The sequence below is a fragment of the Takifugu flavidus genome, chromosome 10, assembly GCF_003711565.1.
Source record: "Takifugu flavidus isolate HTHZ2018 chromosome 10, ASM371156v2, whole genome shotgun sequence".
Lineage (NCBI taxonomy): Eukaryota > Metazoa > Chordata > Actinopteri > Tetraodontiformes > Tetraodontidae > Takifugu > Takifugu flavidus.
In genome coordinates this window covers 12,412,078-12,422,655 of record NC_079529.1, presented here as the reverse complement: position 1 = coordinate 12,422,655, position 10,578 = coordinate 12,412,078, and the positions used below count along the sequence as shown (strand labels likewise).

The following is a 10,578-nucleotide window of genomic DNA, read 5'->3' as shown; positions in this document are numbered from 1 at the left end:
ATCTTTGGCTCCCCGCGATCACTCCCAGAAACTTGCTGCTCTTTGAAATCACTGCCAAGCTTGTCAGTGGAGCGTTCATATTTTCAGCTGTGGACACTCCTGCGCGCGAGTGTGTGTGTGTGTTTGTGTTCAGCCATGTGAAGAGTGTTGGACATTGTAATTATCAGATCATTTCACACCGTCAGAGTTCTCAGAAAGACCTTCATTAACAGTACTGCTGAGGTCAGCTCCTTGGTGTTAAACAACCTGAACTGGTGAGTTTAAAGACATAAAACCCTCAAATCTCCAGCTGAAAACCCCTGAAGTGGTCCTAAATCCAGGCCTGATGGTGCCGCCACCGTGAGGCGTGCACGCTGGTGGCTGGTGAGGAGCGGCATGCACGGCTTGCTCTTTTAATAGAGAGAACTTGGAGGTTTCTCTGCCATTGTTCATGTTCTCCCTCCACCAGTCAGGAAATATTCTTCCAGCTCGGTGGACCAGAACCTTTCAATGAAAACAACTTGTTCCCACAGATGATGTCATCATTCATTCATCACTCACCATGTCATCCCATCCAGCACTCCCTGGATTTACTGGTACCAGGGTGCCAGTTTGGACCCAATCCACCCCCCAGCGTCTTCCATGTCAACATCTCCACTACACTCCAGTGCTCATGTTTCTTTGTTTATCCCTTTTTTCTCCTTCTCTGGGACAGGTCACATGAGTTCCCCCCCCCCCCCAACAACCCCAGTCTCCCTGGTGGCATCAGCTTTCCAGTTCTTCAACCTGTTCTTCGCGTAGCTCTCCATCTCTTCGGTGGCACCAGGGTGCTAATTAACTCTCACTCCATCCCTTTTCTCTCACATCTTCACACTGTCCCAACAACCAACTGTTTGCTGCCCCCCCCCCCCCCCCCCAGCCTTTGCTTGGCCGTTCTGCAGCAGCTGTTCCATCACAGGACGTTCCCCAGAAGACTACACCCTCTATGACCTCCGTGTTTTCCCTTCCAGATATGGGAGGGTCAGAGCTGCAGGAAGGAGGGTGCTCCATCAAACCGCCCCGACAACCACTGCTGTTCAGAACATCACAGTTCCAACGTCTCCACATTTGTTTTTGTGTTTCCGTGGCGATTGTCACGGTGTCCTGGCTGACTCCAAACTTTGAAACAATAACTGGACATTACACAGGCATCGCTCAGCAGTCCAGCACTCCCACAGATGTTTCCTGGACACTTGGAGCTCCAAACCGCCCAGTTACAGCTACAAGCTCCCTTCTTCACCTCTTCAGTGGTTCCACACCAGCCTTTGATCACACCTGAATAAATCCACCTGACGGCTCTCAGTTTTACCCTCTCTTCACATGTTCTGTCCATCTCACCTAGCGTGGAACTCTTGGGGGAATTATTTGGCCCAGGAGCTGCTGAACTCCCAATTACCTCCCAATGGTGCTGTAACAATATTCTTCCTCATCAAACACTGACTGTGTTCCTGGGAAGTCCTGAATCATGAAAACATCCAGTTGCTCTTGCAGCAGCGCTGGACAGTGAGGCAGCGTTGGACCTTATTCCCACACACTCAGGCAGCGGTCAAAAATGACATCCCGGCAACTTTAAACCCACATTTTGATTTTATCTGCTGAAAATAATCGGGGTTTAGACTTTGAGATGTCGGCAAACGAAGGAAACGTTTACACGTGAAAGGTAACACTGCTGGGGAATTTAAGTGGATTTAACTGGATGGGATTTCTGTACCTGAGCTTTCCTCCGCTGCATTAGCCTGGCCGAGGAAGGGGAGTGAACAGAGGAAGGGCTGTTTGGAGCCCGGTCTGCCTCCCCTCTGCCTGACCTTCCCTCTCGTTCCAGGAATTTTCCATTAGGTTTCATGTTATTTAAACCTGTGTTTAAACAGAGGATTCTTTTCCACGTGCACCCCCAGAATGCATTAGTTTCTCACCCGGGTGCTCAGCATGTGCACGTTCACCACTGAGCTGCCTCTGCAGACTTAAGTGCAAGCCAACCTAATAAGGCTCACATGTCCTGAGAGTGTACTTTAATGACAGCTTCCACTCCTTGTTGGAGCCAAAGCTGAAAGCTTAAAAGCTTGATGTCTCCTGTCAGAAGTGAGGACTGGCCAGTGTCACCGGTTCACATGAATGAAAATCAATTCTTCCTGGTTTCCTCCCTGTGTGTTGACTCAGTATTATTTATATGTTCATTGCTGTCGTTGGCAGGAAGCCTGATCTCCTTATATTAAAAGCTATTTGCACAGGCTGCGGGGCCAAGCATAACATCGGGTCTAAAATACACCTCAGGGTAGACGGATGTCATCCTCATTTATTTTTGCTTCAGCTCATGTGCTCACATTTCAGAGATGGAAAGTAGAATCATATTGGAGGTAACGGGACTCGGCTTTCATCTAACGTGATTATTTTGCTTCTCCCATCATTCCTTTCTGCTGATGTGTCTTTGATGTGCTGCAGGAGAAATTCATCTCCGGGGAGCTCCGAGGTCAGAGGCTGTCAGCACAGAGCTCAGCTCACAGCCTGGAAGCCTGGCGGCTCCTGCAGGCTCACAGCAAAGACCCGGGAACCGCCGAGCTGTTCCTGCACATGGGAACGCGGTATCAGCCATGCCTACACCACATGCACACGTGCACACTTTTGCACACTTTGCACGTGGGCGCTGATGAGCTTTGAATAATTCAGAAATCAGGTTTGAATGATGTTAGAAATGAAAGACAAGTGTCAAAGTGTGTGTTGTAGCAGTGTGAGCTGTGTGTGGGGCTGTTTCCTTTAGGGATGCATTAACATCATAGTTACTTTAGTTGGTCTTCATCTTGCTCTCTGGTGCCGTGCAAAAGGGAAATTCAGGCAGGTTTTCATTCCCTTTTGGACCTCTTCAGTTCACTGGATCTATAACAAGTTGGTGTCTGTTCAAGTCATCAGAAAGCTGGTGTCAGAGTTCTCCTGGGGATGCTTCTCCAGCACTGATGAATGTTACTGCTATTTTATTCTAGTCTCTCATCCTTTTGAAATGATGGTGGAGGCTGTGGCTCCGTTGGCAGACAGTGAGGTCATTGGTCTGTTCGTGCACGTCTGCCGAGACTGAACCAAAAGGTTTTCTACTGATGTGGTTCTGATGGTCCACTTGACTGCATTAGTCCCCTGGGCTGACGGGGAGGCAGGGGTTTGAATCTATACTTCCCCTGGACGACAGGGGGCACTGCATGAGCATGACTTTTTATTTGGTTTATCCAGAACGTTGATTTCAGATATGGAGAGAAAACCCGCATTTTCTAAACAGAAGCCTTTATAATGGGACATACATCTATATCAGTGTGAATGCCCGAACACACGCACAGTTACTCACTCTCTGATGGATAGATGGGCTGCATGTCGATCTTGTGCACCTCTTTGGCGTAATATTCCTCCTCGCTTCGTTGGCGCTCGCACATCGCCGCGCGTTCGTTCGCCTTCTCCTGCAACAGGTCGCGGGTGCTTTTGTAAATAGCCACGACGTCCGAAGAAACGTCCTCTGGCTCGGGGAACTCAGTCGGTGGGCTGGAGAGCTTTAACTTACTCAGGATCTGCCCTTGGATGGCCTTGATGCGCTTCTTCTTGAACTGCTCCATGTCCAGCGTGCTGCATGTGGACAAACTAAAAGCCACAGTGGCCAAATCTACAGCCAGGAGGAGACTGACGAGACACAGGTTCATCTTCTCTCCTCTGTGACTCTTCAATGTCCAATTACAGAAAGACAATAGCTACAAATGTTGCCCGGAGCTCTTTATAAGGTCCGAGTAGCTGCGCACATCGCCGTGGACTCATCAAGCGCGGTGCGTTTTACGCACACCAATCAAAGACTCTGGACCGGTGGCAAACTGAATGGTTGCACGTAAAGTTACTCGAGTAGAAAGCTGTGGATGGTTGTCGGGCAGCGACAGTCAACGTGCAACAGGGTGAAGACGGCAGCGAAGGCAGCGGGGATTCAGGGCAGCGGCGCGCCGAGCAGCTCGGGCCGCAGGAGTGAACGCACCTCGGCTGGCACACGCAGATCAGCGGCCCGGAGTCAAAGTTGGTCTCGGAGGAACTTCAGCTTCGCGCTCGGTTGATTCATTGATTTTGTGAGCCAAAGAATCTTTTAGGAGGCGCCAGGAGTCCAGCGGGGCTGCGCACTTTCTGTAAAAACAGCCTCGTCAGACGATACGCGCAGTTTTACCTTAGGAGCCTCGCCGGGCTGCGCGCATCCTCTCTCACCCGGGAACCCAGGGAACGACTCGCCTTTTACATGTGGCAATGCACCGACGCCTCTCTGGCCTTTGAGGAATTTATAAGAGACTAAAGTTAGCACGTGTGCGCACCTCCGCCCGCGTCACACCGACGTTGCGGTCTTTACTGGTGAGAGGAGCGACTCAGCCCCCGTTCCCAGACTCCAGTTGTAAATAGGAGTGCTGATAGTCCACTGGCATTAGGCAGGACACAGGGTCCTAAAGCCTGAGGGTTGAAGTAAAGAGAACGCGGCGCCGCTGACAGGAGAGATCACTAAAACACTCATTTGAGGGATCTCATATTAGTGTCTTTTCCCGTCAAATGAACGGGCCATCCTTCATTGTCCCTCCAGGAGGGCTCCATTAGCAGCTGCTGGCCCTTCACCAGGGTCACCGGAAGCGTTTGGATACGGCGCACAATCAAGACTTTGTGACTGACAGTAATGAAACTGAACTCTAAAACTGCTAATTTTGTATTTTCATGTGTGAATAGAGCTTCCCTGAGCAGTTAAGCTCACCTCCATTTCTGATTTACCTGAATCACCTGTGTGGATATTTGATGGAAATGATGGAAACACAGAGTGAGAATCAGTTGCAGCAATACTATACAGCAGGAGACGGATCAGGTGACTCACACCGCTGAAAGAAGGGTTGGTCCTGCTCCGATCTGGCTATTATTCATTTCTGTAGTACCGACATGGCCTCTTTGCCTCAAAGTATCCTCGCATGTCCAGTGACCAGCCATAAATTACCTATCAAGAATGGATTTATGCGTGACAGCAGCCTCGAAGCGGCCAATCGCACCCAGCACATTTGCGCCACCTGCTGGGCGAATATTTGTGTTAAAACTAGGACTTTTGGCTTGATCGTGTATCTGTTGACCAAGCAGACTCCCTTTTAAATTTAGGAAGTTCACTCTTCTGAAATCCTGATGACACTTCTATTGATCAGCCGTGTGGTTTATATTGAAACAGGAGCCCAGGAGCTGAAACCCTGAACGACGAGTGTGACCATCACGACTGGACCAGGGCCAAACTGTGTGAAAGACGATTTCACCGACGTAAATAACACAACAGTCGGTAAGAGTGGAAGGTTTGGGGTTTTAGACCAGTGATTTAAAAGAATGTATGTGAATGTATCACAATGGACTTTGCTCAGCGAGTTGGTCCAGTTTGAAACTGCCTGAAGCTGTGGGGACAGAAGACGAGACGGTGGCTGGCTGTGAGCAGACGTGTGAGAGGATGAGTGGAGGTGGTGACTGAGGCTGTACAGCCCACCAGACAGCTACAGCATGCCAAAGTGGCAGGAGTCAGATGGGAGCGTGGAGACTGCCCCCCCCCCCCATCACTCTGCTGTTATTTCCAGGTGGTGCTGTTAATAAAAGCCAGACACAAGAAGCTGCAGATATTAAAACATGTCCGCCGGCGTGGGGCAGGGCGCCCGAAATAAAGAGTATATGTGACGGGAGTGTTAGACTGACTCCTGACTTAGATGTTTTGTAATATCCCACTCCCCCCCCTCCTCCTGACCCATCAGCCACGCTTCCTGTTTTAGGTCTGCGCGACAAAACCGGAGAACCTGTAATTCTTCCAAAACGCTCACATGAAGACAGGAGTTAAATAAACGTCTTTATAGTTGGTACATTTCACAGAAAGCATCCTGCCCAGTTTGGCACATGTACATACGCGTTAACCTTGGCCTGGAGGACTTTTTCAAACATAAGCACATCTAAAACATCACGGCCGATGCTCCTCAGGGACTTGTGAGGCTAAACTTCTCATAAATCTCATCTCACATCCACTCGTAGAACGGAGCCCAAGATGGTAAAAACATGAATCTGGTCATGGAACCAGTCCAGAGTCCAGTCTGTGGTCGTTCAGCTCATGACCAGCAGCTCATCTGTAAAGTCTGTGTTCCGCAGTGAGCTGCAGAACTGGTTCTTTCTCCTGAATGTTCCTCCGTCAGACGAGACAGAACCGTCACTTCCTGTCGGCTGCTTCAGCTGAAGGCATCCATGTGCCGCTCCTACTCGCCTGCCCCGCAGCGCTTGGCAGCCTCCTCTGTGTCGCTCTCTTTGTCCCAGTCCTTCATGGTGGCGCCCATCATGAAATCATCTCTGAGGACGCTCCAGGCTGGTTTCTCCTCTGCAGCTGCCTGCACACACACACACACACACACAACACACACACACACACACACACACACACACACACCAAATATAAATGGATGGCTGAGCTAGAGAAAAAGCAGTGAATGAATGTGTAGATGTTACTACTGCTGAGGTTAGCGCCGCGTGCGTGCTCTCATTTACACATGCAGAAACAAGAGAACACCACTCACAGTGTCCTGAGGCTTTGATGTAGCCCGTCCATCTCCGTCTGTCCTTCTGAGCACATCGATGAAGTCTTTCTTTGAGACAGATGACAGAAGTTTGGCCTTCTTCCTTTCGGAGCCTCCAGCTTCCTTCACTTGCTTATCGATGGTTTTTTGGTGCTTTCTGACAGCATTGAACAGCTGCACCACACCCCTGAACCAGGAGTGACAGATCAGAATTATAAATCCCACCTGAGAGTATTGAACCGAAGCTTGGAGGCAACAAACGCGTGAATACCTGGTGGCAACCCTTTGGAGGGCCTTTTCAGCCTCCCGGTCCTTCACGATGTCAGGCTTCTCCCGGCACAACATCTCCCAGGACCTCTTCTTATCAAACTGTTGGTCAGACGTACAGATAGAAGGATCCATATTTATTATTATCAACAGTAATAATAAAGAAATGAAGGTGTGTTTCAAGTAATAAATAAACCAAACCAGATGTGGATTAAAAACAACAACCATAGGTTTAACATCTGTTTCCAAGGCTTTTGGAGTGACTCCAGACAGGATAAACAGGGAGGAACTAAATGTGTCTTTGGTAATAATTGCCTTTTTTTTTTTTTTAAACATTTTTAAACTTCGAAGGTGATTGTCAGGCTCAATAAAGGAAATCAGAGTTTGAAAAGTTTTATCCCCGTAAAGCTGACCGACATCTCGTTACACCGTCACAGTGGCAGTTAAATGGCTCAGAAGGATGGATACGCCGATTCACCATCACAGGGGTGATTACCTGTTTCTTTCTCTCCAGTTGCTCCTGTTTTTCCTTCTCTTTCACTTTGTCTAGCTCCTTGTTCTTCACAAGGATGCTGCTTTTGCTTGCAGGGGTTTTCTTTGCCAGGATCTTGGCCATGGCCTCCGCCCAGCCAGCGTTGGCGAAGCCATCATCGCCTCCATCACCATCGCCTCCATCACCATCGCTTTGATCTCCACCATCATTGCTCTGGTCTCCATCACTTCCTGCATCATCCGACCTTTCATCTTCACTCTCTGCAGGACACTTTTGGTCCTCGTCGTCTTCAAATTCAGGATCTGTGTCATCTGCTGAGCATATTTTTGGATTTTCAAACAGTGTAACTGCAGCATCGTGGATATCTCTGATAATAAATGAGGCTCCTGCCTCTTGGAATCCTACACATGAAGCAATCGCAGGAATAAAAGGACACCATTTTGACACCAGTTCTGTTACACTGGAAATCAGTCGAGGACACGTTTAGAGCAAACAACGCCAAATAAACCCCCACAGAAAAACAAATCTGGAGAAATTAGAATTGTCGATTAACTATCGCTTTAAGTACGCGTGCGGGCAGGAACACCGCTCACAGAAACGAGGCTCCGCCACAAAAGTAAACTCTCTAGCTTTTAACCACCAGTTAAAGGCAAAAAACGAACCGTAAAGTGACAAAAGAAGGTTTTTTTTAAAGACACCGTTAATCAAAACTATATATTAACAAAGATAACAAAAGGGCTCACCAGACATCTCTACATGTGTTTCCGCCATCGCAGCGTTCACATAAAAAGGTTCCGTAGAGAAAAACTACCGCGCGACAAAGGTTCCGACACCTCCTTCTGAATGACTGGAAAACACATGCTGCCCTCTATTGGTACTTTCTCAGACAATCACTGTCGGGTAATCAACAAAAAGCACAACCTACTCTTTAAAGTGATCCATAGTTTGCTCATAATACATTATCAGAGTTAGGAAGACTCCAGGTATGATTTCCCCTGGGTCAACATTCTCCATGTGTCTTTGTTGATTCTCTCAGAGAACTCTGGATTCTCCCACAGTCCGCAGAAATGAAAGTAAGGGGAACATGTCACCTAGGTGTGACTGAGAGCATGAGAAGTTTTACTCTAGATGTATTACTAGCAACAGTTACTTTAATATAATTAAAAAATGATTTTCTTGTTTTCTTATGATGCTTGAATCTCTGTGTTCTTTTGTTAAAACTGCAAAAAATCACAGCAAGGCATAAATACATTTGTTATTGCACATGTGTCAAATTACAAGGCTTATTTACTGAGCCTGCATGTGGTAAACTGTAGTTCCAGGTTCGCTGGTGCCACATGACTACAGTCATATGAGCAAAACAAGTTTCGCTTTTACTTTGAGAATGTCCATGGCGGCTGAGTGAGGACAGCCAATAACAGCAGAGGAATGGGTGAGTGTGAGCTCGGAAGACGGTTGGAAAAGATCGTTTGTATGAGGAAATCAGTCCAGCATAAAACTGTCTTTGTTTCCCCCAGTTGTGTCGTTTGTGGCGGCGCTGATGGGAATGACGGCTGGAGGTTTCGTTTTAAACCAAACAGCAGCGACGGCGGTGCAGCAGGTTCCCTCTCAGTGGTATCTCAAAGTTCACGGCCTGGTCCAGGTAGCAGGTCTGGGCGGAATAACATGTCTGCTGGGGTGTCTCGGGCTCTGCCTGGCTTTCCTATGCGCAGCTTGTGCTACCGCGGTGCCAACACTGCTGAGGGAGACGAGAATCCCTTTCCTGAAGACGGCTTGCTGTGGTCTCACCATATTCCTGGGATGTGGAATATCAGGATCATTGCTCGGGTGGACCTGTGCCAGGCTGGTGACCTTGGGCCTGAAAGGCTTCTGTGTCTTTGGTTTTATCTTCAGCCTCATCCTGCTGTTCATAAACAAATGGCGGATAGTGGAAGCTCCATCTAGGATGCTGGTCCTGCACGCTGTGACGCTGGTCACGATGTGCCTGGGGGTGTGGTCTGGACAGGCTATGGATAGTACAAAGCCCAGACTGGTTCTGGTCAACATCCTCCTGGTCCCAGCATCATTTTTGATGGGCTTGTTGGTCACCACCTTCATTTTGAGGAAGCAGAACGGATACATCGTGCTCAGCTTTGTCTTTCTGGTCCCATTGTCAGGACTGGTCTTTGGGCTTGGGACTGAGCGTCATCAGGGGGACAAGCCTGTTTTGTACAACACCTTCTACACGATACAATTTTTAGTCTACGCAGCAGAGATGCTGACTGGGATCCTTGGCATTCTAGGTGGGATATGTCTGAGCCTGTGGGATCCAGGCCGAGCAGGGAGGCTGTCTTTCTGGATCTCTATCCCTGCTGCCGTCACCCTGTATGTTCTGGATAAGGACAATCCACACACAGGTCTCCTGGGTGTCACTCGGCAGTGGGTGGGTGCAGGAGGGGTGCTGGGCCTATTGTCCGGCCTGGCTGCAGCCTCTGGAGTTGCTCTGGGACTCGGCATCATGTCAGCAGGTCTGAAACTTGTGGCAGCTGACAACGACATCCTCAGGTCGATTAACCTCTGCCGTGCCGCAGAAGGTGGCGGCAGCAGTAACCCTTGTGCGTTGGGGAACGCCGTGGTGACTTTGGCTGTTCTTGGCGTGGTGATGATGGGCTCCACCGTCCTAGGAGTGGCCGGATTCCTGACTGCTGCTTTGGGCTCCTCAGGACACCATGGGACAGTACTGGCAGGCACAATAACAATACTAAAAGCAATTTCCTTGTTGTCAAACTCAAACGTGTGACGTGTTTAATGCTTAAGAAATGTATCTTACATCACCAACGAAGAATCTGACATACAGAAATGATCTCTGGCATTCACAAACCGCCCTCCTCAAAGAGTCACCACACAATATGAGGAGACACAACTGTCAATCTTTTATTAAAGAATTCATACAGATTTAAAGATTCCGAGGTCGCCTCCTGCTACAGGTTCTTTGTTCTATCTCACAACTCATCAGCAGAACGTTGCAGTAGAACCAGTTTAGCTCAGAAGTCAGTTTTAACTATAATGTTCACATACCAAATGCACCAATCCAAATGCACCATCTTGGCATTTCAACCTGACGAAGTAGTGTAGATCAGACTGTGACTGTGGATACGAGTGATCTCGGAACACCAGAACCACTAGATCTTCGCCTGGATCCCAACCGCTGTCGGCATCAGTGACAGTGAGATCCTGTAGACCAAGACAGGTTGG

At 48.7% G+C, this 10,578-nt stretch overlaps 2 protein-coding genes across 6 annotated transcripts in view; both read right to left on the bottom strand.

Annotated features, from left to right (window-relative positions):
• Positions 1 to 4,400, bottom strand: part of tgfb2 (transforming growth factor, beta 2) — an 18,390-nt gene extending 13,990 nt beyond the window's left edge. The window contains exon 1 of the mRNA XM_057045047.1: positions 3,347 to 4,400. Coding sequence (XP_056901027.1) covers positions 3,347 to 3,692 — 346 coding nt within the window. The 5' untranslated portion in view covers positions 3,693 to 4,400. The remainder of the gene's footprint in view (positions 1 to 3,346) is intronic.
• A 1,459-nt stretch (positions 4,401 to 5,859) lies between these two features.
• Positions 5,860 to 10,550, bottom strand: rrp15 (ribosomal RNA processing 15 homolog). Of its 5 annotated transcripts, none has more exons than XM_057045048.1 (5): positions 10,402 to 10,550; positions 7,348 to 7,658; positions 6,856 to 6,953; positions 6,578 to 6,771; positions 5,860 to 6,394 (listed from the first exon to the last, which is right to left on the bottom strand). In XM_057045048.1, the coding sequence occupies exons 1-5, from the start codon at positions 10,433 to 10,435 to the stop codon at positions 6,270 to 6,272; spliced, it is 762 nt and encodes a 253-aa protein (XP_056901028.1). In that variant the 5' UTR covers positions 10,436 to 10,550; the 3' UTR covers positions 5,860 to 6,269. The 5 variants fall into 5 exon arrangements, with proteins under 5 accessions (XP_056901028.1, XP_056901030.1, XP_056901029.1 ...); XM_057045050.1 differs by having other exon boundaries at positions 5,860 to 6,398; positions 6,585 to 6,771; XM_057045049.1 differs by having other exon boundaries at positions 7,348 to 7,655; positions 10,402 to 10,538.
• Between the last annotated feature and the right edge of the window lie 28 nt (positions 10,551 to 10,578).

Coding starts and splice junctions, on each gene's coding strand:
- rrp15 (XM_057045048.1), bottom strand. CDS start 10,435: ATGCCAAGATGGTGCATTTGGATTGGTGCATTTG. Junction 7,659..10,401: donor CATTTGGATTGGTGCATTTG/GTATGTGAACAT, acceptor AAATATGCTCAG/CAGATGACACAGATCCTGAA. Junction 6,772..6,855: donor CTCCAAAGGGTTGCCACCAG/GTATTCACGCGT, acceptor CTCCTGGTTCAG/GGGTGTGGTGCAGCTGTTCA.